The sequence below is a fragment of the Alligator mississippiensis genome, chromosome 12 (assembly GCF_030867095.1).
Source record: "Alligator mississippiensis isolate rAllMis1 chromosome 12, rAllMis1, whole genome shotgun sequence".
NCBI classification, from domain to species: Eukaryota; Metazoa; Chordata; order Crocodylia; family Alligatoridae; genus Alligator; species Alligator mississippiensis.
In genome coordinates, this window is record NC_081835.1 from 21,375,355 (window position 1) to 21,402,898 (window position 27,544).

At 42.8% G+C, this 27,544-nt stretch overlaps 1 protein-coding gene across 4 annotated transcripts in view; it reads left to right on the plus strand.

Annotated features, from left to right (window-relative positions):
* IL17RD (interleukin 17 receptor D) overlaps window positions 1-23,822 on the plus strand; it is an 87,882-nt gene extending 64,060 nt beyond the window's left edge. For all 4 annotated transcript variants that reach the window (XM_059716122.1, XM_059716120.1, XM_059716119.1 and 1 more), the window contains 7 exons: window positions 97-248; window positions 919-984; window positions 4,260-4,314; window positions 12,097-12,207; window positions 13,798-13,982; window positions 15,300-16,236; window positions 20,100-23,822. In XM_059716122.1, the coding sequence (XP_059572105.1) occupies window positions 97-248; window positions 919-984; window positions 4,260-4,314; window positions 12,097-12,207; window positions 13,798-13,982; window positions 15,300-16,236; window positions 20,100-20,215 (1,622 nt within the window). In that variant the 3' untranslated portion in view covers window positions 20,216-23,822. The remainder of the gene's footprint in view (window positions 1-96; window positions 249-918; window positions 985-4,259; window positions 4,315-12,096; window positions 12,208-13,797; window positions 13,983-15,299; window positions 16,237-20,099) is intronic.
* The last annotated feature ends 3,722 nt before the right edge of the window (window positions 23,823-27,544 follow it).

Below are 27,544 nucleotides of genomic sequence, written 5' to 3' on the forward strand. Positions count from 1 at the left end.
GTAAAATGTAATATTTTTCCATGCATGTATGTTACAAAACAGTTATTGTTCTTGAAATAGTAATCTGCCTGCCCATAACTCTCTGTCTTCTAACAGACTGGAAGCCAAGGAATCTGAATGTTACTCAGCAAGGTTTTAACATGCAAGTATCTTTTGATCATGCACCTCACAACTTTGGGTTTAGATACTATTACCTCCACTACAAACTTAAGCATGAAGGACATTTTAAACAAAAGACTTGTAAACAGGTAAGCCATGGGCTTGTTGAAGAAATTAAAACATATTTAACAATTTATGGTATGTTAAAGTTCTATATTATCATTTGACTTCAGATGCTCCTTATTCACACAGTTTTACCTCTTTAAATCTTGTCCATTTGAAGTGATGCTCAAAAAATGTCTGTGTGGTTTATAGTTAGGCTTATCTTCATATTTTAAAGATGAGATAGGCGGGGCAAGGAAATTGTTCTGTACTTTGTACCGTTATATAGATCATGTTACAATTGTGTGAAATGGGTCCAAATCTGAATGGTGATATTTGATACCAGTATTGCATTGCATAAAGGCCTACACATATTGTGGGCGAGCGGAGAATCAAAGCCCTTGTGTTTTAGAGGTTGCATTAAATGTGACTCATTTGTGTTAGGATGTTCAACAATACAAAGGGACAGAAATTCAGTGTACAAATAGTCATTCTGTCCAGTTATATCCTTATATCTTACCTTGGAAGCTGTAAACTGTAGTTTTCATTCTCTTGCTGTCTGCCAGGTTGTTATAATGATGAGCCTCAACTCCAGTGTCCCATGCCAGGTGGCAAAGTATATTTCCAGGCCAATATTATTTATTGTGAATGCATTTTCTATTAGGCTTTAAAAGTGTGAGACTGTCTTCTGGAATATTCTCCTCTGTTTATTTACAGGAACAAAACACTGATATCACAAGCTGTGTTCTTCAGAATGCATCTCCAGGGGATTATATCATTGAGGTAATATTTCTAAAACAATGTTTGTAAATCAGCTTAAGAAATGAATTTCTATATTAATCCTATATTAACTTATTACAATAAAAATACTGAGCGCCAATTTCTACTGTAATTACATCCTGTGAATCTTCACTGAAATCCATGAGACAAATTAACATATTAGGAAAGTTGAGTTTGGCCCTTACATAGCCATGCAGTGGTGGAAAGAGCTCCTCCTCCATGCTGAGCCAAGTGGAAGTCCTTGTGAGTTGACTGCCTGGCACCCTCTTCTGTGCTCCAGATTACAATCCAGGATCCTACCATCCATCGTAATTATATTGTAAATAATAATGTCTATACAAATATTATAGGCCACCTGACAGTTAAAATAGTACAACATAATGCCTCAGCATCATTAAAGAAGCATACATAGGACAAAGATAAATAGCTCACCTTATCAAGTCCAGCTCAGTCAGCCAGCTTTAAGGAAATTTCCTTTTCACTCCCATTATTGCAGAATCATATCCTCCCCTCTCTGTTAAGCCCTATAACAGGTGGCTTTTGTAGCATTTCTGGAAAGTCATCAAATTCAGGCTATTTTGGATCAAGGGAGGAGTAGTTTCCAGGGTCCTTAATTTTTTACAGAAAAAGACACGTCCTATCAGCTAAGCAACTTTGCTGACCACAGCTGTGGCAGTACATCATGGGATAAGAGGCAGCCTTTCAAGTAGGTGGGGCCTAGTCCACTTGGGGCATTGTAGGCTGCCTTTAACCTGAAGCTCTAGCCCAGGGCTAATAATGAGCCCCTGTAGATCCTAGAGCACTGGTTTCATAGGCCTCAGCAACACGTCCCACTCAGTAAACAAGGTTCTGCTTTTGGCAACATCTTCACTTTCCAAATAATTTTAAAGCATTGCCTCAGTAGAATACAGTATTGTAATGAATTTGGCACCATGAGCTGGAGCAGAGTAGCAAAGTCTGTACCAAAAGTGTTGCAACCTTTCTACCAGATGCAGACTGAAAATATCTGTCTGAATTTCTGCTGTAATATGAGAATCCCACAGCAAAAAATGATAATGTTTGGGACCTTGGACCTATTGAGCAGCTCTGGTAAGGAAAATATGCAAAAAGTTTAATGAAAACTTTCCTTCATAATGTTTTGTATTTTTGGCTGAAATGTTTAAAAAAAAAAAAAAAAAATAGACTATCTCCACTTTTTATCATTTATTATTTTATAAGCCTGGGAAGATTCCAGCTAGTGGAATCTACCATATTTACTCAAATATAATACACCTCTGATTATGAGATGACCCCCCATAATTAGATTCTATATATGGAAAATTTTTACTTTGTTATAATTTTCCAGATAAAGAAAATAATTATTGGAGGTTTCCGTTGATTTTGTCCACTTCTCACTGCCACAGCAGTGAGAAAATAAATCTGGGAGATCAGGTAGCCTCCTTGTCCTCTGGCCCCTCCGCCCAGCTTCTTTCCCGTGTTATCCCTGGAACATGTGCTTCTCACGTGAAAGCGAGAAGTAAATTTGAAAACAGTGACCTAGAAATATACATACCTGTAGTAACCTGCACGTAAGGAAATTAGTACGTCGGTACCCATAGACTTAGTTCATGCAGAATGGATCCAGTTCACATCTTTTGAAACTGCTACAAGTTTTACACAGGTATTCCATAAACACACTTCTAAGCAGCCCTTGTGCTTACTTAGATATAGTAGAAACTATGTGTGGCATTAGTCCAAAACTAAAAGGCTTATGATTTACTAACTAGTTCATTGGACTGGGCACCAGCAGAGTCAACGTTATTTCAAGCTATGGTGATCCCACAGATCAGCACAGCTCAGCATGTGTGTGTACTCCAGACACTTCCCACAAAGGATCCATGTGCTAGCTAGCCCTCCACTCATGACTGGAGCTAGATGTTCTTGTCACGAGTCCTTGGATCCTCCAAAAATTTATATGCTGATGAGGTGCAGGGCAGCCTGGTCCGGCTCCATCTCCTGGAAGATGGAGGTGTACTAATCATATACAACGGGCTGAGAGAGGGGGCTACAGAGGGATTCTGAGTAAGCTGTTTGGGGCCCCGTTTGGTGATATTTGCCAAACATTTAAGGATGGTTAAAAAACAATACTCATTCAAAATGGGAAAGGAAGGTGCAGCTCAGCTGTGGGAAAGAAGAGGAAGTTGAAATGTGGTCAGTGTAGTGAAAAAAGAGTCAGCACTGAGAGGGACTGAGTGCAGTGGTGGCAACCATCAATCATCTTGGATCATGGTGTATGCATGAGGGCCACCCAGACCTTTGATGCATGTGCCTGGGCAGGAATTCTTGAAGGAGTGGAGGGTGCCCAGACCTTTCATCCTCCCTCTAGGCCACTGAGACAGAATCCAAAGACTAGACTGAGTTCCAATGTTTGGTGCCTCCATGGCTGTAGTTGTGTAAGTTTCTGGGAATCAAACCCAGATCTCCCGTGTGGTAGACAAGGATTCTACCACTGAACCATAGGGGATTCCACTGGGTCTAGTGGGCAGTACATATATCTTATTTAGATGGGTTGCATTAGACTATCCTTGTGGTCATCAGCATCTCAGCCTTTTGGCTAAGATCCAGCATTTCTGGCACCAAGTGTCCGGTCTAGCTTTGACTCCCCCCAGTACTGGTGTGGTATTGCCATACCTCCAGGCCCAGTGCCAGTTCCCTGCAGAATTAACACCTGCCCATTGGTTGTTTTTTTAAGGCCAAAAAAAAAGTTCCTATCAGATGTTTGCCTCATGCAAACCACGTGTTTTGTAGTCGTGCTGAGTGCTGGCTGCATTTAATCAACTTTATAGTGGTTTCCATTGCTGAGCACATGCTGCTTTTTGCAGCAGCTTAAAGATAGATAATGTATTTAATGAGGTTTCCTTGTATGTGAATTTTGCACTCCAATGTTGATTTGGGGAAAAAACCCTCCTACTATATTTGAGTAAAAATGGTATTACTCCATTACATTTATCTCCCACCCTTATTTCCTTCCTTTGAGATTAGATATTGATTAGAATGGATTGGTGCCCTTTTTAAATGGGCAAAATTAGTGCTGAAAATGGCAAATTCCATCTTTTACCAAAAGAGTTGGTGTTCTACTCATTCTTGATTATCTTGTGAGGTAACCAATTCTAGATGTTGTCATTTTTTTCTGTAACTTCCTTTAGTTCTGGAAGTCCAGGACAGTTGTTTCCTGTGTTGCAGAGAATTATTTTCCCCATAGTTTTCAGTATTTAAAATGAGACATTTCTTTTTTTAAGCTGGTCGATGACACTAATACAACAAGGAAAACAATGCACTATGCGTTAAAACCAGGTAAGAATTTTCTTTTTAAAATGGCCATGTACTAACTTGTACTAGTAGTTTATGCTGAAGATTATTTACCATAAAAATCCCCATGATCAGGGCTACTGAGGCCCTTCTATATTCTTACATACAGCTTTTCTGTGACCTTTTTGATAAAAAATGATACTGCTTTTACATATTATTTTACTTCCATCTTGTGTAAAGAATTGCACAAGCAGACTGTGCTGTAAAATTGGGATTATTTGCTAGGAACTAATTTTTCAAAGACATTGAAAAATCGGAGTGCGCATTTTAGCTCTGTGCAAGTGGTGCATGAGGTACAAAATAGAAATATTGTAATGCCCTTTTGTGAACAGGATTAATGGAATGCTAAAATAAGCAGCTGCTCAATAAAATTCTGCTGTAGTTACCTAGAGGTAGATTATTAAACAAAAACAAAAAAAAAGATCAGATGAAGATTGTGGTCAACAATCCTTCCTCAAGTATGCTGAAACTTCCTGTCATATTGTTATTGTTATTTATTATTTATATTTTGCCCTACTTAGAGAGGCTCAGGGATAAAGATCATCTTGGTAGGGAATGGTGCTTTCTCAAGAGCCAGTCCAGGACCAGGGAGCACAGGAAAGGAAGCAGCAAGTACAGTAGCAGATTTGACAGGGAAATAGAGTTGAAGTGGCGCTCAGAGAAGATGCAGAGCTGGTTTGTGGCTCACTTGCCAAAAATGTTCACCCCCACTGTCTGATTTAATACATTCTGGAAGACACTCATAGCATGATGATTGAGGTGTTTTAAGAATTTATCTAGGATAGAGCATGGATTTAGCTGTTTGTTAGTCTTACAAGTGTCACGACCCAGTGAGTTTGGTGCCTCGGCACTATGGAATTTTCTTGACACCTGAGAGCCTCTTGCACAGCGAGGGTTTTTGCTGCATAAAGAACCCGCATGCAGGAGGGAGTTCCCGCCACTTTGCAGCTGCCTTTGCAGGATGCATTTTCTCTTTACAGCACGGAGGTGCACGGTGCAAAGAGTTCCCGCCATTCGGATGTAAATTCGTGCCCCGCAAATGGCTAGTGCTAAATTATTCACACGTGGCAGCCGGTAATTGGCTTGCTGGCTGTTTAAAAACTAGCGCGACTTCCGCCCAAGTCGAAGAGCTTTGAGCACGCTGCAGAGTGCCTCTTAGAGATCCGACTTGCGGCTAGCTGATCGATAGACTGATCACCTATCGATCCCTCTTCCCGTCGCCGAACGCAGTCCCAGACATACCCTTTTCCCACTGGCTTGAATTACGGACCAGTTTACTGGCATTGGCCTCGCCAGCTGGAGCAACTCACATTGTTGTCCAGACGACCGAACCATTTCCGTCGCGGCCACCCATGACGTAAGTAAAGTTTTTTGCAACCATTAAGCTTTGTCAGCCTCGCTATTCACCAGCCCGCCCTGACGAATGGGTAAATTCTGAATCACCTCGAGTCGGTTCAGCCCGGCCGAGACATGGCGACGAGGATGGGATTAAAGAGCACAGTGATGGAGAAGAACTTAATTGGGTGCTGCCCCTGGCGCACCGGGAACCGCCACGTAGAGAACGCTAACGATCTATGGGCGCATATCGCTTACCACCAGGCGGTAGAAGGGGAGGAAAGAAGTATTGATGGTTACTTCTCCGTAAAAAGAGAAGAGACTGTAATAAAAGAATGGAGAACAAAACTATCCCTAGGGGAGTTCGGATGCATAATGGGGAGCGACCGGGTTTACTATCGGCCCCCGGAAGAAACATCAACAATATCCCTGGCCGGGGTGAAAGCGCGGAAGGCAGAAAAGCTGACCCCCGCTCAGGAGTTCGCCCAATGCACCCGATACTTGAAGGAGGGGGGGAACCCAACCTGTGGACTGGTTCAACTGTCCGGATTTGGTGCCCGAGTCGCGGGGCCATGAGCTCCTTGTTCAGCTACGGGAGGATTTAGAAACTAAGGGCCGTCACAAGCCGAAGTGGGGTCTAATTAAATGGAAAAAGGGAAAGATGATCAATGTGCCGTTCTGTGCAGTAACGGGCCTATTCAGGGAATACGCGAATCTGGAGGCTCAGATGTATACTGCAGGTAAAGAGTCGCTGGAGCGGACAGCAAAGGGCTCCGGAGCAGCGTTTGTTAACAGTGCCAGCCGCATGATGCTGCTAGCAGAAAATGGCGCGGAGAGAAGCGCGAGCTACCCGGGGAACCCGGAAAGGAGGGGCGGAGTTTTGGAAGACCCGGCGGGGATTCCCCTGGTGACTCCACCCCCTGAAGTGACATCATTCCCTGCAATCACGCCTCTTTACCACAGGGAGGGGGCAATGGGAGGAGGGATATACTCAATGCTCCCAGATGCAGAATTTAACCCTCTCTCTGCCGCAGCTTACCCGATAGCTGTGACGAAGCATGTTGAGGATGAAGATGGTGCTACACGTACCACCACTATCTCTCGTACACGCGCCAGACCAGAGATTCAAGAACTTTGTAAAGAATCCAAAATAAGGCCGGAAGAAACCTTGGCCATATGGTTAGGAAAACTGATAGTGGAATTTGGATCCGACACTTTGGATAAAGAAGAAGCGAGTGCCCTGACACGACAAGCAGCGTGGAGCGGAGGGCGCGCTACTGATTTGAATGTGGTCACGGACAGTGCCCACTGGCCCATCCTGCTCCCGGCGCTTGTGGTAGGACAGGTAACCCACAAATTTCACACCTGGCACAAGGGTTGCCCGAAGAAGGCTACTGCAGAACAACTTCTCTGGCTATAGTTGGAGTGTCGTATCTCTCATGGAGCCCAAGAACAAATCCAATGGGACTAACAGCAGTCCAGCGTAAAGAGAGATGGGCTCATCGTCAACTATCAGACCCTGGGGCAATTCCAACGCCCTTGGAAGCCATAGATGCCTGCGTGGAGGTGTACGGAGGAGCGAATGCTGTTACGCTTCGACTCTTCTTGAACCCGATCGCAGGACAACCAGTGGGAAGTCTTTTAGGCCATCTTCCACGATTGCAGGCACTTATGAAGCAAGATGAGGAAGCTTCTAATGACACAAGGGATCGACCTTCAGCGTACCTGGCTGCAACATTGAGGCCTAGGCGTCCAGGGTATACCCCTTGACGAGACCCATGGGGATCACCTCCAAGGACCCCAAAAGAAAGAACCTCAAAGGAAAGAACTCTGAAGGAAAGGACTATGTTCGGATTTCTTCTTGCTCACTCCGGTCTAACAAAGGCTCAGTTGAGACTTTTGGGAGACAAGGCCCAGACCAGTATGGCTGAAGCAATGGGATTTAATTTTGAGGATCCGTCAAAAAACGAGTAATGGCCGTCGGCTCTGCCGGCGGCCTTCCTCAACTCAGACCTGATCCTACTGATTCTCGACCATACGCTGAACTCACTGTTTACAACCCTACCGATCCGGATGACCAACAACAGGTATTCTTTCTTCTTGATACTGGAGCTCAGACCAATGTGATCACCCCAACGATACCTCATCAAAAGACCACCAAGACGATCAAGGTACAAGGGCTTAACGCTGTCGCTGTCACAACGAAGGTCAAGTTTTGGGTTCAGGATCACCGATATCCCCTAGAGGCTGTTCTAGGGGGCATCAATATTTTAGGAATCCCGGGGATAAAAGTGTTTGACCTCAAGGAGCAAGTGCTACGGGCATTACCCGTAATTATCCCAGAGCAGGACTGGCATCGACCAACGCTTCGTGACACTTCCACCTGGCGATATCGGCCAATCCCAACTAAGGATTCTCTGAAACAGTCCCTTACTAACCTTCTGCAGTGACTCGAGCGACAAGGCTGTATTAAGACCGTAACAGCCAGCTACCTATCATCAGGATGGGGAGTGGCGAAACCTGGGAAGCCTAATGAAGCCCGGTTGGTCGTAGACTATCGAGAAGTCAATAAAAGATGCCAAGTACTTCAACAACCTAATCCATCTACTTTGCCACAGTGTATGTTTGAGATGGCACAGTTCCAGCAAAGTCCGTGGGTCGGAGTCGCATTAGATCTGAAAAATATGTTCTTTTCTATCCCAGTAACTGACCTGGAGGGAATACTGAATATGTGTATTGATGGCATCATGTACAGGTGGACAGTTTGTCCGCAAGGATATCGCAACGCTCCATCGTTAGCCACTGGTGCCATGAATAACACCCTGAAGAATTTTTGAGCCTTGCAGTGTCTTCCCCCAGAGAAAGAATTAAAAATTTGGAGTTATGTGGATGATATTGCCATCATGGGTCGCGATAGCTCTGTAGTTGCCAGTGTAGTAAACCAACTAGTTGCTCACCTTCAAAGTGAGGGATGGAGCATCAACGAGGAAAAGTCAAGCCTACATCCTGTAGATGACATTACGTTCCTTGGCACTCGATACACCGGTTCCATCCGCCACGGAGTCTCGCGTGAGGGTCCTAACATCGATCCGCTAAAAACATTCCACCCTGTCACTAAGAGGCATTTTCAACAGCTTTTGGGTCATTTAAATTGGTATCGACATTATGTTGAACCCAGCGATTTGGCACTCCTCACTAAATTACAGCGACAGATTCGCGACAGGTCCTGAAAGTCCACGCCTTGGATGGAGAAGGATCAGCAGAATCTGCTTCGGCTGCTAACCAAAGTTAAAGGTACACAACTCCATGCCATTGATCTGGGTGAGTCACTAACCATAACCCTTGGATTCACCACCAATCATGTGTGGGCTGTTGTGCATAACCCCTGCGATGAGTTGATATATACAGCCCATAAGACGCTTCAAGCAGCGCAACATAGATATGGAGCTATGGGGAAGATTCTCCTAGCTGAACAACTGGTGGAGCCGTTAGCAAGGGGGCATGGGACGTTACGCGCTCCTGGTGCCACATTGTTACCCTTGCTGGACGCGGGAAGAATCGACCCACATTTTCAAGGGGAGTCTAAGACCTGGAATACGCTAGTACTAACCCACCATTATAATTGGCATTGTTGGAGGTTGGAAGACACGGTACCTGATCCAAGCCCAGAAGATGAGGAAAAGGTTCCTACGCTGTATGGAACTTCAGCCCCAGCGTGGATGGCCTCGGACGGAACCTCCCGACATGAAGGAGCCTATAGGTATTACTGTAAAGCTTGTCATGATAAGGGAATTTTCCAAGCCGACCCAGATGATAATTCGTCCCAAAAATGTGAATTATTAGGATTCCTGAAGGTACTGGAACATTGTTTGATGTATCATAACGATACACTCCCAGTTCCGATCATCGCAATTGATTCACAGTATATCTACAAAATTCTTACGGGCACAGCTTTTCCCTCCGAAAATTTGAATGATTGGCGAGACATCTGGAGAACGTTAACTAGATTTGTACGCCTTCCGTTGATTAGGCACACTAAGTCCCATCGTCCAAATACTGATCCAGTGCATGAGGTAATTGATAAGCTCTTGGAGGATCCACTCCGGACCGACATAGCTTTGCCTGTCACATCTACCACTGATCCTGAAGCAAATCCATTCCTCGCGTGGCTTCATGAAAATTGGGGTCACCCAGGACCACGGGCTTGTCATCAACGTTGGTGCCGAACCATTACAGAGCCGGCCTCATATGGAGCCAGGCGGAATTGGGAAAAGGTAGCTCAGGCCTGTGAAATGTGTGCTAAAGAAAAGTGTCATAAAACCAAGCATCAGATCGGAGCTTTTGACTCTTCACAGTTTCCGGCAGGAAAAGTTTGGCAGGTGGACCTGCTGGGGCCCCTCCCAGGGTCTAAACCGCCAAATAAAGGACTAGTTGTGGTTGATTTGGGGACCAGACAGTTGCAGGTTATTCCCTTACGGAAAAGCAATGCCACTGCTGTTATTACTGCCTTGACTGCTGTGTTTGCCACCTGGCAGCCTCCTCATGAAATTCAGTCTGATGGAGGACCTCCATTTAACTCTAATGCTTTGGATAAATTTGCTCGTCTTCACAATGTGGCATGGCATCTTCATCTGCCATACCACCCGCAGTCCAACGGCGTTGTGGAGAGACACATAGGTCTATACAAGGAGCAGCTTCACCTTAGAGGAGGAGGGACATTTAAAAATTGGACTAAATTTAATCACGATGTCCTTATTTCACTAAACACTGCTAAACCATTATGGGATGAAGCTAATGTCCAAAAACTCCCACCTTGGGAGCCCAAGTTTCAACCTGACGAGTTGGTATGGATTTCAATACCTCACCCTCATCAGTCTCATCCACAAGTTCACAAAGGGACAGTTCAACGGCCGGGACAATATCCCAATACCTATTCTGTCCAACTGGAAGAGAAGCCGGATTGTCCTCCTATTATTGTTCATCATAACTGGATGACACGCCGTTCCGACGTTCACCCAGTATCCTTGCAGTGAAGCCAGTTATGATTCTTTGTTTTGTTTTGTCTTGTTATTCTGTTTTCTTCACAGGTTTGACCCTAGCAGAAGCGGTAATCCACAACCACCTGATTCCAGAAAGTGATAGTTGCGAGGGAGGCACTGAGACGGCAAAGAACCCATCTGCTCAGGACTTGTTATGGCATTATTTTATTTTGTTAAGTGTTTACTGACATTGTCTGTTTTAGGAGAAGACGGACTGAAGCGGCTGTTTTCCAATCAGACAATGATCAACAGTTGTTGTTATGTGTTCAAAAGTTATTTGTTTATGTATTTATATATATATATTGGTTGCGAAGGCTTTGCCAAGTCAGTGAATCCGTATAATGTGCTCATGTGTCGAAAGTTCCAGTTGTGCCGTTGGCAAGGGGGCATGTCATAACCCAGTGAGTTTGGTGCCTTGGCACTATGGAATTTTCTTGGCACACGAGAGCCTCTTGCACAGCGAGGGTTTTTGCTGCATAAAGAACCCGCATGCAGGAAGGAGTTCCCGCCACTTTGCAGCTGCCTTTGCAGGATGCATTTTCTCTTTGCAGCACAGAGGTGCACGGTGCAAAGAGTTCCCGCCATTCGGATGTAAATTCGTGCCCCGCAATTGGCTAGTGCTAAATTATTCACATGTGGCGGCCGGTAATTGGCTTGCTGGCTGTTTAAAAACTAGCGCAACTTCCGCCCAAGTCGAAGAGCTTTGAGCACGCTGCAGAGTGCCTCTTAGAGATCCGACTTGCGGCTAGCTGATCGATAGACTGATCACCTATCGATCCCTCTTCCCGTCGCCGAACGCAGTCCCAGACATACCCTTTTCCCGCCGGCTTGAATTACGGACGAGTTTACTGGCATTGGCCTCGCCAGCTGGAGCAACTCACATTGTTGTCCAGACGACCGAACCGTTTCCGTCGCAGCCACCCGCGACGTAAGTTAAGTTTTTTGCAACCATTAAGCTTTGTCAGCCTCTCTATTCACCAGCCCGCCCTGATGAACGGGTAAATTCTGAATCACCTCGAGTCGGTTCAGCCTGGCCGAGACAACAAGAAGTTTTGAGGATGGGTCACTGAAATGGTTATCAATCTGTAATATAAAACTGGGATTAGAGCAAGGGTGGCCAGCTTGCAGCATTGTGGCGTGCAACAGATCAGGGAGGGGACAAGCAATACAGTGGCAGATAGGACAAGAAGCAGAAAGCAGGGCAGCAGATGGGATGGGGCACATAAGGCAGGAAGCAGAAAACAGCAGAAAATTGGACAGAAGAGATTCAGAGTGGCACTCTGGTGCAGTGCTAATTTGTGTCACTCCTGCTAAAAAGGTTGGCTCTCAGTGGATTAGACAACAATGACATAACTACTTGAACTATGTTAATTCTGCATTATTTTTTTCAAAGTGCATTCCCCGTGGGCTGGACCAATAAGAGCTATTGCCATTACTGTTCCCTTAGTTGTCATCTCAGCATTTGCAACGCTTTTCACAGTGATGTGCCGCAAAAAACAACAAGGTATGATGTTTATTTAGTACAGAGTTTTATATAAAGCTGAGGAGTTTCAGTTCAGAGCTAGCTCAGATGGAAAACAGATTTATTCCAAACTAGGGCTGGGTATTTGTCCAGTCATATAAAGTTTAGTAACCCGACCAGTCAAATATAGGTCAAAAATTATATAAAATTGCCAGTACAGTCAAAGAATATACAGAAAAAGTACAAATTTTCCATTAAATGTGTCCATTAAAAATCATATTCTGTCAAGAAAACGGCAAATAAAAATATTTGATCCCTATAAAATTGCTATAATCTTTGACCAATCAAAAAATATGTAGTCATTGATTGGTCAGCTGACAATATTTGACTGGCCAATGGACTGACTTGCCAAACACAGATTCCTTTTTCGTTAGTGCTTTTGTTTATTTTTTTTCTTCTCTTTCTTCTCCTTCCCTAGCTTTTCCACCTGCTGGAACTTCTAGCAAAGCACTAATCCTGTGTTTGGTGCTAAGTTAGTCTCATGAAACATGTCACCAATCTTGAATCATGACTTATCTACAAAATCAAGCTGAAGACTGGATAGGTTGGGTTAGGATTTTTGACTTTGTTGGCTTGTTCAGAAAAATATTTGTTAGTCAAAATTAATGGAAATTATGAAACTGGAAACTAGACAGACGTAAAAGAGGAAATGTTATAAAATACTACAGATATGCCTAACTGGTGTGTGTTTTATAGCAGGAGGAAAGTAATACCCTAAAACAGCACTGTCCAGTTTGTGGCCTGTGGGTTGCACACTGTCTATGAGGGGTTAATATGTGGTCCCCAGGCATTTAAGTGACTGCTGCTCCCCCTATTGCTTTGGCTGCTGCTTCTGTATCTGGGGTCTTCAGGCTCCCTGTCCCTCACTCAGCTTTTGCTTCCAGCTCCAGCCCCAGGGGTGGGCAGCATAGCCCCTCGTAGGGTGCAGTGGAGTGGGGGTTGTGGCCTATGGGCCTGTGCTTTATATTAAGTGACATGCATCTCCTGGCTACTTAGAAGTTTAATGCCCCTGCCCTAAAAGATGTAAATAAGCAGGAAGAATTCCCTGTATTCACTGGAACAGTCCTAACTAATTAGATTTAGTCCAAACTTGCTTATTTTCTTGGCGTTTGGCCTAAAACATCACCTTAAACCTTTTCTCTCTTCTCTAAGTCCTGCTCCTTTTGTAGTTTACCTGCAGGTGCTTCTTTGATCCCCTGGGCCAGGGAGGTAAGGAACAGTAAAGTTAGGGCATGCTTCTTCCACAGGCTGTGGAAGTGAAGTTGCCCCATTGGTGCCTATCTATAGAGGAACCTTTCCAGAGCGTTCTCTGAATGGCACGTCAATTCATTTCCTTTCCAAGTAGAATATCTTGCAGCTCCAAAGTTGGTAAAAAAACAAAAAAACAAAAAAACACACAAAACCAACAGCAGCAGTAGCAGAAGGGGTACAATATGCATTATCCAGGGTGGGATGGGAAACAAGAATGTCTTCTGAATGAAGGGCCATTACATTTGAGTAACAAGTCTGTGACAATTGAAGAAAAATGTCAGTCTGTTACAGTGTGAAATCTTTTTTTTTCTTTCTATTTAGAAAATATATATTCCCATTTAGATGAAGAGAGTTCAGAATCTTCAACCTATGCTGCGGCGCTCCATGTGGAACGGCTCCGGCCCCGGCCAAAAGTATTCATCTGCTATTCGAGTAAAGATTGCCAGAAACACATTAACGTCATCCAGTGCTTTGCTTATTTCCTTCAGGATTTTTGTGGCTGTGAGGTAGCTCCACTTTTCTCCTCTTAATATGTAGAATTGCCTTGTTCAAAACAGGGCACCTAAAGCTCCTCATAGCCTGTCCTTAAAACAATTTATGTAGTCGGAGAGATTCAAGTCTCTTCCTGATACACAGACTAATTCCCATTTTTGCTTCTACCAATCGCCTGCATGAATTTTCTCTGTGCAGAGAAAAGAACAGACCACAGAATACATAAAATGTAGCACTGGCGATAATGTGCACTGGGTCAGTCCTGATGCACTCACTCAGCCATCCTTAGCCCTTCATTCATTAACTGTCCTGTTTAGTTATCAGGGCTTGTATCTATCTGTTTTAGAATGTAGTCACAAAGAGATACTTAGAATAGCTCAAGGCTTGTATTGTTTTTTTCCCCCTCTGATTCACAGTACTATCCAAAAAATATCAAAATCACAGTTTGAAAGACTAGGCTCAAATTCCTGAGCTCTTTCCTAAACCAGAACCAAAGTGTAACAGTTAACTTATAAGATGGCAACATGATTATTAGTTTACAGAAAGCATTTACATTTTTTTGTTTAAACTTTGGCATCATCACTGAGATTCTAAGTTTACATCATATGATATGTGCATTTAAATAATAGTGTTCAATCATTTAGCAAGCCTGACCCCTAGTGGAAAAAAACATTCTTTAAAGTAATTGTTTTATTGATTTAGACACCTTTGGAAATATACCTCATTTACTCATGAACTTCTGGCGGTCAGTATGAGATGTTTTCACTTGTGACCTAGCAGCATGTATTTAGAATGGCATTAAAGGCAAATTAGTTACTACTTTTGTTTTTGAACATGTGTACTGTGGCATGTTTGGGATCGTTTAATACAGGGGTTTTCAACCTTTTTTAATAAGTGTACCCCTGGTGGCCAGACACGGAGCGTGGGGGTGGGGGGCAGTTGAACATGGCCAGCATGGGGTGGTGGATGGCAGCGGCCACTATCGCCGCATGCGAGCTTCCCCCCTCACCCCCACATCTGACCAGCCAGGTGGCACCTGTGTGGCCTGCAGAGGGGTGCTGCTGCCCTCACGCTGCCCCAGCCCTGCTCCTGGGAGGTGGTGGCACAGGGTGGTGGGTGGCGGTGCTCTGTCTCTGCCTGCCCGTGCATACCACCTAGGGCCTTCCCAAGTACCTCTGGGGGTACACATGCCCCTGGTTGCAAACCCCTGATTTAATATTTAATAAACAATAAACACATAAAGATTTATTAAGTATCTCTGATATATGTAACCTTCACGAGCTATTAATTCTTCCAGTAAACACCAACTGACATGCTTCTTTCTTTCCCAGGTGGCCCTGGATTTATGGGAAGATTTAAAGATTTGTAAAGAAGGGCAGAAAGAATGGCTTATTCAAAAAATCAATGAGTCTCAGTTTATCATCATCGTGTGTTCCAAAGGGATGAAATACTTTGTGGAAAAAAAGAACTGGAAGCACAAGGGAACAAGCAGAGACATTGGGAAAGGAGAACTCTTTGTATTTGCAGTGTCTACCATTGCAGAGAGGCTGCGTCAAGCAAAGCAGAATTCAGATGACCTCTGCAAGTTCATTGCAGTCTACTTTGATTACTCCTGCGAAGGTGATATTCCTGGCATTCTGGATCTAAGTACAAAGTACAAGCTCATGGATAACCTGCCTCAGCTTTACTCTCACCTACACTCCAAAGATCTCAGCTTTCAAGATTCAGAGGTGTATCCAGTAAATATTAGCAAAAGAAACTATTTCAGGAGCAAATCTGGCCGTTCCCTTTATGTTGCCATTTGCAACATGCACCAGTTCATTGATCAGGAGCCAGATTGGTTTGAAAAACAGTTCATTCCATTTCCTCTACCTCCTTTACATTATCAAGAGCCTGTCATGGAAAAATTTGACTCAGGCTTGGTTTTAAATGACTTGGTGAATAAGCATGTGACTGAAGGGGAATTTTATCTGAAAACAGATGCAAATTCTATCCCTGCTATAAATTCAGACTCTCCATGTATAATTCAGCACTTAAACCTTGGAGAAGATACAGAGACTCGGGATATTCAAGATGGTGGCTCTGTTCTTCAGCCGCTGTTGCACGTTGTAAAAGCTGCCAATCTCCCAGACATGCCAAGGGATTCTGGAATCTATGATTCTTCTGTTCCGTCATCTGAGTTATCTCTACCTTTAATGGAAGGACTTTTGACAGACCAAACTGAAACCTCTTCCATTACAGAGAGTGTCTCATCATCTTCAGGATTAGGTAAAATGAAGTAGTTTAAAAAAAAAATCACATTAACACACAATATTCATGTTGCTGACATACTTTTAGTTGCATTAAGTTAGGGGCCATAAAAGAAGCTGAAAAAAAAAGGTAGGTAAAATAGAGATGGTCAGAAATACAGGGTCTTCATAAAGTCCTTGTGCACTTTTAAACTTTAATAACTTAGGTTGTACAAAAGGACTTTATGAAGAACCTGAATAGGAGTTTTTTATTTTGTTAAAAAAAAATTATCCAGTTGTGAAAAAATACATCAAAATTCTGAAATTAGAATTTTGGAAAAATAATGAGCATTTTTTATGTGGTCTGAAAACCTGTTGTTAGGCTTTTTTAATGTTCCAATTTTTAACCAGTGCGAACAAAGAACAATTACTGTATTGCAGTTAACTTAAGGTATTAGGCTTCTGATAACACAAAATTTCCAATACGGTTGCTCTTGTCTTCCTGACCATGATGTATTGATGAGCTGTGAGGTCAAGAACACGAGAGCAGTTGTATTTATTGCTATCAAAATTCTACCTGCTGAATTTCACCTTTTCTCAAATCGAACATTGATAGCATAACTAGGGGTGGGTGACAGGGGCATCTGCTCCAGGCACCAAATTAGGAGGAGGACAAGAATCGCCCCTATGTCCATGGAGTCTGTGCCCTGGAAGCAAGAGCAGCCTCCTGGCTTACCCATGCTGGGAACTCCAAAACAGTCCCTAGCTGCTGCTGCTTTAAGAACAACAGTCGGGGTGGGCAGAGCATAAGGCCACGGCAGTAGCAGCAGCAGCTTGGTCAGAGACTCCAGGAGTGGGCAAAATCTGGCCTGCAGGCCAGACTGGGCTTGCGACAGACTCCATTTCCCAGTAGTCCCTACTTGCACACCACTCAAGCTGATCTCTACGGAGACCCCAGGAGCGACAGGGCCGTGACAGCATGAGGCTGACACAACTTTGCGCTCCCAGGGTCTTCATGGAGACCTGCTCAGAGTGGTGCTGGTGGGCACGTGGCACGTGGGTGGGCAGGCAGCTGCTCTAGGGCTGGGACTGGGGCCCGGGTGGGAATCTTGCAGCCGTAGTGGCATGGGCTGAAGCTGGGCAGAGCTGTGATCCGCTGCCGATGCACCCTTGCAGCGAGTGCAGGTTCCACAGCAGGAGCGTGTGGGCAGTGGATCATAGCCCTGTCCTGTCTCTGGCCCACACTGTCACGGCTGCAAGATCCCAGCCCTGGTTCCGGTTCCGGTCCCAGAGCAGCTCCCTACCCAGCCATGTGTCCTGCCAGTGCGACTCTGGGCTGGTCTCCATGGAGATCCTAGGAGCGTGGGGCTGTGACAGCCCCGTGCTGGGACAACCCCGCCGCTCCTGGGGTCTCCATGGAGATTGGCTGGAGCAGCGTGGGTAGGGGCTGCTTGGAAATGGAGTCCGGCCACTGGTCAGATCTGCCATTTTGCTCACCCCTGCTTTAGGAATTCCTAGCAGGGAAAGACTGCTGCCCTACCCCACCACTCTGCCCTTAGTGTTTGCCCAGGGTGCCAGCTCTTCTCATTACACCGCTGTGAAACAGGACAGGTAAGTCTTATCCAGCTTTCATGCATTCAGTATGAGCTGAAACTTTTAAGTTTTGTCCTTTAATTGTAAGTGATTTTCTGTTTTTGGGTATTAAAGTATCAGACTCGGAGGGATGGCTTACTGCAAGATTTGTTTTTGGGAGGGTGAGGTGGTGGTGAATATGGAAGGGAATGATTAGCAAGTCTTTTGGAACAATTATCTGCAATCTGAACGTGCAAACTTTAATTCTTTGGGGAAAATATGAATGTATTTACTTAATCAAGTAAACTGTGAACACTCCTCAAACAGCCAGACACTCAAGATTTACATGCTATTTTTAATTCCCTCAGCAGTGCTAGTCCAGCTTTTACTCGTGGTCCTGGGAGAACTCCCAGTTTGCATGCTGGTAGGCTTCTATCTGCATTAAACCAAACCAGCTTCAGGTTCTCTAGAAGAATGCTCTGCCGGGACTCTCTTCCTATTTACATTTGGGAGCGGGCAGTGAAGTCACCTCTGCTGCCAGGTTCTCTCTCCAAAAGTTAATTTTCATTGTAACTATAACATATTTTAACTAGCACATTTTAGAACTCTAGTGTTGACTGGCAAAGATGAACCTGACGGAAGAGGTTTCGAGGCTGTCTTACAAACAGTGAGGATACTTGCCCAATCAAAGGAAACAAAATAACCTTTCATGTTTTTTTTTCCCCAGTTTCTTCACCTAGTCCACCAACATTACGCTAGTCTTGTTTGGAATTAATCTGAGCCAGATAGCCCTTATCCAAGCCACGATTCATATTTCCACTGGGCAACAACGAGACTCCAAAATTGAGCAGTTTTTCTAAAGAAACTGTAATCCAGATACTTTCCAAATGTCTCAAATACACATCTTAATTCATAAGTATCTTTTAATAGCAAGATGCACAAACATTATGCGATTGGTATGCATTTTCTGGAATTTAGGAGCCGTCACTGGTTCAAAGTGCCCTCTTGTAGGGGCTATTAAAAACACCTGTGAAATAAGACTTCCATCCTAACTACCCAACTTTAACAGTCACTTAAGCTGAGCATCACAATAAATCTCCCTATGTTTGTGCAGTTATCAAATGTCTATGCAAACCTCAGGCCAGACCTTTCCTTTCTTCTTTAAAGTATTATCTGCTTTTATCTCTGAGTGCAAGTACAAACCCAAAAGGCCATCAAGTCAGATACATTGTACTAAGGTTCAAACTGACTTTAGGGAGTTCCCAAATCTCGTTCATTATGCCATAACATAAGGGCTTGGACATACATTCAGTTTTTTCCAGGGAGAGTCCTGTATGAGTGTACAGAAGTTCGTAATTTTTTTCCCAAAGTAAAAGTGATCACTCTGGGAGAAAAATAACTGAGAAATAACCCAAGTGAAGTGGCTCCCCAGAGAATGTATCCCAGGAGACAGAACTTGTGTACAGGCAGCCAGCGTGCTTCACTGCTTTTTTTTTCTCCCTCTCCCACAGGGGAAGGGAGAGCATGTATCAGTCCCAGACAAGCAGGGAGCAGAACACACTGTCTAAATGCTTTGGGCTGGAAAAGGCTGGTGCTGAAGCACTTAGGGCATGTCCTCCTACTGGCCTATTCCCTGTCTGAATCATACTGCAGCACTTAGGTGCTGGGAAGCATTCAAGCATGTTCCCTGCCCAGGTGCAGCTGGGCTGGACCACAGCAAGCTGCTAGAAGACAGCATGGGGTTGGGGGAAAGGAAAGCTGGAAGACACTGTCCAGCACAGACCCAGCTCCTACCTTCTCTGACCCTGACACCCCTGTTTATAGTCATTAAAAAAAAACAACCCAAAACCTACAGAGGTCTTGGGCCGCTGCTCTAGGGATCCCTGGCAACCAGCATCCACACTGCAGGCTCCTTGCTTCTTTGCTTGAACTTAAAAACAAACCTGGGGGAGTGGTCCTGGATGATGTGAATGTGTGTATGCAGCCTGAGTTTGTTGATCATTGATAACTTCTCTGAATAGCTGATTTTCAGAAAAGATTTGCATTGGTGGTTAGGTCTTAGGAATTAGTCATCATATATAGGTATGGTGGCCATCATAGAATACAGTCCGGTTATTCTCCGTCCTCTATTGATACAAACGCGGATGTCTTTTGTGTCCTCTTTTTTTTCCTTGAAGATTGAAGAGAAAAATAGAGGACATAAAGGCATTGGGTTTCATATTGATAGAGGACAGAGTAGCAGAAAACCAGAATGTCCTCTACGATGGTCACCCTACATATAGGTATAGTTGTATGTTGAACAAATAAAACAGCACGCTTTTCTCTTTGCAGGGGAAGAAGAGCCTCCTGTAATCACTATCACAAAATCTCTAGTGCCTGGAATTTGTAAAGCAGAACTTCATTGCCACATCCATACTGATGAACTGCAGGCAATTGCACCTTTATAACTTGTTACAAGAACGGTATGCAGCGCCACTTTATCAACAGCCTGTGTTTGTGCATTAACCACCGCATTATCCCAGCACTAAATCTACTTGAAGAAACAAATATTCCCTGAAGGAGATCTGCCATTCTTAAGGGAATTTGTGGCCAGTAGACTTTTACCTGTTGGTCCCTTTTATAAACTCTTTTATGATCTGAAAATACAACACTGAAATAATTTAAAGTATATTTTGAAATTCCAGCTATTACCAGCTTAAATCTCACAGAAATTATACTGTTTATAAAGATAATTATAAAAAATATTTTTTTGTATTTTTTTTTAAATTTTTGATTGAAAATAAAATAACTGGTTGCATGTGGCATGGAATGTTAACCACCTTACATTTTGTAGGAGAACCTCTGGTTTAAAATGCTGAAATATTTGCTGGCAGGAATGTGTTAGAGAATGAGCAGGAAGATTTTTGTACGAAAAGTCATAAAATGCCAAAAGTGGATCTAGTGATTCTCCATTACAGAAATATTCCTGGTTGTCCTTAGCGAAATTTTACCTCTTCTTCCACCTCCTTTGGCTCTCCAGAAAGTTAATCTATTACAGTCAAAAGTAAAATCGTTTTCCCCCATCTAAATTTTGACATGGATGCAAGGGGAACATGTTCATTGACTCTCAGTTCTGCCAGGTCAGTCCAAGTGTGGTACAGTGGAAGTATACAGAACAAATATATTTGTTGGATTTTCTGATATTTTTGTCAAAGTGAACTGTTACTTAGAAACCTTTGCCTTCAGGTTTAATTAATTCTTTTAAAAGTTTTTGGTTCTTTCTGATTTTAAGATGAAATTCCTTTTCCACAGGTGTGAGCTTACTGTATTATCAGGGCTGTTTCTAACTACTCTATTTAAGAATGCTGCAGCCGGTGAGGGGTGAACACTACAATGGATGCAGTAGGTAAAGCTGTTTTGCTAGCCTCTCCATAGCTAGGGTAATATATTTGGATTTCTTAGATGCCATTATCCATAAGCTTTTATGATCTCTCTCAAACGAGACCATTGTAACTCAGAAATGTCATTTATATAGCAGACACAAATAATACATTTCCACACCCTGACTGAAATATGCAGTGGAAATGCAGTTTTCTGCCTTCCTGGAAGGATTGATAAGAGGAAAGATATAAACATTGATCAGAGGAAAGGGACATCAAATCTTATTCCGTGTCTAGTGCCAGCCCTGGGAGGAATGTGCCAGTTGATGGATATAAAGTTACTTCATCAAACAGTACTGCTTCCCTTTCATCTGGGTAAAGCAAATTGCAGTATGTAGTTACCAGGAGTGACTGGCTAACTGTACTCAATTGCCACTTGACAAATGCATACAGGTTATTTTGCAGTTCCTAGTACTAAAAATTTCCAAGTAAATAGTATCAGTATCCATTTAAAACCAATATCATATTAAATAAAATTCCAGTTATGAATGGATCTAGTTCTATTAATCTAAAGAAAGTAGCATGTTGGGTCTTTCTGTTGCAATGATGATTTAGTTGGGTCTTTAGCCAAGAAATCCTCACTGCTTCTAGAAAGTAATTTAATAAGAGAAATCAAATTGTATAGTCACAGATCTAGGCGTTGTTATAATATAAACAGTAAATAATAGTAAAGGATTACCTGTTCAGATTTGTTTCCTTAATTTATTAACTCGATGTCAAATTCTGACTAAATTGCACCCTGGACAGTGCTGTTGACATGGGATTGTTATAGTTGTAAATCAGGGTATTATCAGTCTGTCAAATGCTAACACTCTTTCTATATTAATGTATTAGTTTAGCAATTACAGTTGTCAAATTAAATAGTTAATGTTAGTGCCTTAGTCTAATGAATAACTGATGCCATTAAATACAACAGCGATGACATTCCTTAGAATTTTTTCTGGAAATGGAACTTCGTCTCTGTACAGGTTCACTCTGATCTTTACTGTTTGGATTTCACTATGGCTGGGAATCAGTAACGTCTTCACATGCAAAGAGAAATGTCCTTTACAACTTTTGTGCATAAAACTTTATAACACATTTAAGTACAATGAACATTGGCAGAACCCAACACACTTTAACTTTGGTATGATACGGAACTGTAGCATATTGAGAGAGAGATACATAAGCCTGTATTTATTTACCTTGATCTTTGTGGGCTGTTGTTCACTGTCACTTTTCAGGAAGTGAATAATTTAACTAGCAAGGCTAAAATGACAGTGATCTTGTGTATTTAAATAGAGCATGAACTTGCCAAAAGCCAGAAAGAGACAACCGCACATGATTTTACATCTCATGCCATGAGCTGTTCTGAAAACAAGATTTTTAAAGTTGTACCAACCTTTGGAAGCTTAAAAATACATAGAACAAATTAGGATGGGTAATGTAAGAATAAATCCTTGCTCAGCCAGTTCAGTTGTGGAGGAACCTGACTTGGTGTGATTTGTGTATTTGCATTTGGCCATTCCCAAGCCCCAGCACAAAGAGGAATGAGAAGGAAGGGTGAGACAAAGGAAAAAGCAGTGATGATGGATCCGTCACTGCACAGCTGTACTATTCTCTTTTGTATGTACTGCCTGCCTCAAGCTTGCTGTTGTAGCTGAGGAAGAGCTTCTTTGCTATTCTGTAAAATGAGGAATTTGGCTTTTCCCACTAGAAATCTCCAGCTCACAGCTTGTTTTGGGCTAGGATAAAGATTTGAACTCCATTAGAAACTAGAGTAAAACTCCCAGGGTTTCACTGAGCTTTTAACAAGCAGAGTTATTTTAAAGTTTGACTGATAAATCCTGTAGAAACTAATATTTGTATTTTCTTATGAATTTGCTGTACAATCCTTCAAATCTTAACCATCTCTTAAAGCAGTATCCAGTCTATGGAACTACTCCAACCAAATTTATTTCAGTCAAATATGTTTTTCCTGTCTGAGTAGAAGGTGGAAGGCTCACTTGGATGCCTTTGGCACGGGGTGGGAAGAGGACAGAGGGGAACCGTTTTGGTCATACTATACAGATGGTAGAAAAACAGGCGTACCTTCTTGGAGTTTGGTTTTTAGTACAGGGAGTTACAAGATGGGAAAATATTTTTTTTCTTTGTAGTGAATTTTTTAAAAGTTGACCACTCTGAAGAATATTGTGTATATTTATGGGAGGCAGAGAATTTTTCATGTATTTGTAAGAATTCTGTTTTCCCCCTAAGAGATCACCAACAAAATTTTTTGTAAAAATATTAAGAAACCAAATATGTTAATATTTTAGACATTAGCTTACTACTTTTTTCATGTGTTTAGTAAAATCTAAGCAGAATGTAAATGGTAAAAGGATTCCTCTTGTTTCTGCTTGATTCTACAAGTAAGTGGTAATGCAGTAACTTGGATATGTTGATAACATGTTTTTCGGAAGGGTGAAAAAATAGTTGAAAGGTAAAAATGCAAGACGTAGCTGCATGTTCGACATATACATTGAAAAATATAGCTGTTACCATATTTTATACATGTATATGAACTGTTGATAATAGACAGCAGCTGATATTTGCAGAAATTTACTTGTTATGGTACCATAATCTAGAAGTTAAACAGCAAAATAAAGAGTCAAAAGATTTTGTCTTGTTCTTTTAATTTAAAAAATATGTATTTTTCTGGGGCATTCCTTCTGGTGATTTTTTTTTTTTAGGTGTTTTTCAGTTGTGCTATTTCCTTGTGCTTCTCAGCAGAATATGAGATTTGGTATTTTTATTTAATAGGCCATGTATAATTAAACAAAGCACACACAAACTGTGTCTAACTGTTCATATGTCACATTTAAGAGATTAAATTGTATAGTGAGGGACTTTTGAGATAATCGAGCAACTGTAAGAAACTAGTTGTTCGCAAGTTTTATCTCAGAAGATGAATTCAACCAATTTAAATTATTCTACACTAATGTGCCATCATAATTCGTTCTGTAGGTACTCCCAGAAGATCCCTCGCAATATGTTATTGCTGCATGTCAAATGAAGTCTAATCACATCAGCTAAAAATAATGTGATAACTTGGATTAGATTGCCTCGTTTCACAGGAAGTGAAAATATATGGATTTTATACAGTTTTTTTTGTCAGCCAAATTGATCGTCTGTTCTAGTAAGTGTTTTTGAAATAGATTCAGGCATAGCATGGCATTGTCAACACTAGATAATAGTATAAGAACATGTAAAGAATGTATTAAGAATGACTTGTCTATTTAGAAAATTGGACTATTTGTAATTGTATTGGTATAAGCCCAAGCAATCTTTGGGCGTATCCAGATGAGCATGCACATGTTTCCCTGGGGACAAACAGCAGTGGCCCATAGTTGTGCCACTGCTACTTGTCCCTGGGAAATGCCCCTGCACGTATGCTCTGGCAGGTGCAGTTTGCTCCGGGTGGGTTAGGGAAAACTTGGGGCCAGAACCTGAGATGGCTGCAGCCTTAGCTGGGGTTCTGGGGGTCTCCTGGGGCTGTAGCAGTGCTAATCCGGGCGCACAGAGCCTGGCCGGTAGCCAAAGCATGGCTCTGGCTGGCCAGGCTCTAGTTTCAGGCAGCTCGCACTGCAGCCACATGTGCCACCCTGCTTTTTTTTGCTGTGTTTTTTTTCTTTTTTTAGATACCAGGAGTTCCTAGTATCTAATTTTGTCTCTGAGCTGCAAATATGAAGCACAGAGAACCCTTTCATGTGTGCTGTGTGCATTTTGCAGCGCCTCAAAAGCCTTTGAGGCGCTGCAAAACACACATGCCACTCATCTGAACATGCCCCTTGTGTTCAAACAAGCCATGCTGAATCGGTTTGTTTTGCATTTACAGTGGTGGTCTCTTAAATCTTTTCAGTTATAGTGTCCTTTGACCTTCTAACAATTCTTGACTCTATTCCGAATAGCGGTAGATTCTGGGAGATTTTGTAAAGCCACTAGTGCACTGTGAAATAGGAATAGCGGGACCAATTGAACCATTTCAGCTTGTCTACAGCCACAGTGGCACTAAACAAGTTCAAGCTGAACTGGTCTGAAAAGGTAAACTTGCAGAAAGAGAGAGCATTTTCTGACTGCTTAATGAATTACAGTTGAAGCATGTGAAGATAAAACATTCCAAGGATTTTACTGGTTTCATTTCTCAAGTGTAACCCAGACCAGTATGACATCTGCAAGACTTCAGCAGCACACAAATATTCAAGACGGAAGCTGGAGGGACTGCATTACCCAAGTGAAACTACAAGTCTTGAAGATTGTTTTAAAAACATTATTTTAGTTCTTAAAGCATGATTTTATCACTCCAACCACAAGCACTTTTCTTAGCAGTACATGCTGGCTTCCATATGGTGCACATATGCCCATACACAAACACACATTTGGGTTTTCTTGATTATACACCCAGTCAGACTTGATTGTTTCTAAACTCTTAGGAGTTAAAGGCTACGCCACATATCAGTAAAAGGGCAAATTTTCCCTCGATTTGCCATAAGTTATTTCATTTTATCGGTAGGAAAACCTCATTATCACAAACTATTTATAAACCCAGACGAGACCGGGTAACAAATGGTCCCTTACAGCTACTGCCATACATTGAAAAGATAAATTAAGTTAGATCTCAGCTGATAGACTGTAACTTAAATTCAGCATGCCTTTTTCTGTCTTAGTAGTGAGGCCATTCATTTGCAGTTTTATGTCATTATCTCTCTAAAATGTAACAAAAGTTGCTAGCAGGGAAATAAAGAATTAATACAAAAATCTGCAAGGCAATGAAAAGTTTAGTATAGCCCAATTTTAATAATATACATATTACATACTTATGGACATAAATAGCTGAGGGAATAATAGACTATTATTTAGATCATTACATCTGAAGATAAAATGCTCCATTCTAATGTATAAGGTGTTATCTCCTAATTTTCATGTTGCTATAATAAACAGTGCTCATGTGACACAAACCAGGTTGCTTCTTCAGGCCTTTCTGCTAGGCACACAAGCCTTGATTATAAGTGGCAGTTTGAATTTGAGAGGGTTCACGTGCGTGGAACATGGTCCTGTTGGGTTACTGTTTTAACTGGAATTCTAAGTATTTAGTAACTGCTGATGTACAAAAAAGATCTCTTTGGAAAAAGAGAAGGTCATGTTGATTGTATGAAGCAGGTAAATTTATTACATAATAGTCTGAAGATTTGGTATATTTTCCCCACAGGGAAAGCACATACCTGTGGTATTTGGCGATACTCTAAAGTGTTATAACAGATGTACTCTGCATTTTCTATACATGATTGTAAATCACAGTTAAAGTGTTCACATAACTTACTGTCACTTTTCAGTAATAACCCACAAAGTGGATGATGGAATATTACTGGATCAAAAACATTTGAGTCGTGATATCACAACAGCTGGAACACAGGATCACACAAAGGGATTGGAAGACTAATACAGTATTGACTGTGCCCGTCTCCACTCCATGATTCGATCCCGTGCTGCCTTTGCCCAGGCAGCTGGTCTTGCTCACCAAGGAACCTTGTGTAGACCCCGGAGGGTTCCTCAATTACCTTCGGGGTATCCCCCAAATGTGCCTGCCACAACTTCGGATGGTCCTTCAGTGAAGGGGGTCCCCTCTGAGGATACCTCCAGAGTTGTTGTGTCCTGGCAGATGTTCACAGGGCTCCAACATTCCCTATACCCCGGCCACACACCAACCTATGAGATGAGCCTCAGGATCTTTTGTGGCTAGCCCCTGTTGATGTCTTCCTTGGTTCCCACATGTCCTGTCTTGCGGACGGGTGCCTCGGGCTCTGGCCAGACTCACAGGGTCTGGTGACGCTCCGTCGTCGGAGTTGTCCCTCTTGATGCCCTGCGCATTCTACGACGGATGCTGTTGCTCATCGCCACATTCTTACATGGTGTGCTAGGCTAACCTGCTCTAGGCAGGGAACTAAAATAGATCAAACTAAGAAAGACAAACATAGAACGCTCACCACCTGAAAACCCCACGCCACGGGAACACCCCAATATGAAAGAAAAAGGAATAAAGACAAGACTACAGGGGGAATGAGACAAAAAGAAGAAAAAAAGAGAAGAGGAGCAACCACGGGGGGAGTCCTGTGCCCCCTTCACCCCTAATGTCCCTAGACTAATGTGTCCCCCAGTCAGGACCAGTGTCTTCACCCCACCCGGGGTTTCTCTTATCCCCTTCGGGATCTGCCTTTGCCCTGGGGTTGCGGCACCCGCCACCTCTAGCAGGAACTCCCTTGCCAGCTCTTGCCGTCGCCACTGCCAGCCTCCCTGCCGGCTCCTTTGATCCCCACCGGTCTTCCCCGGTGCCGGGATCTCCTG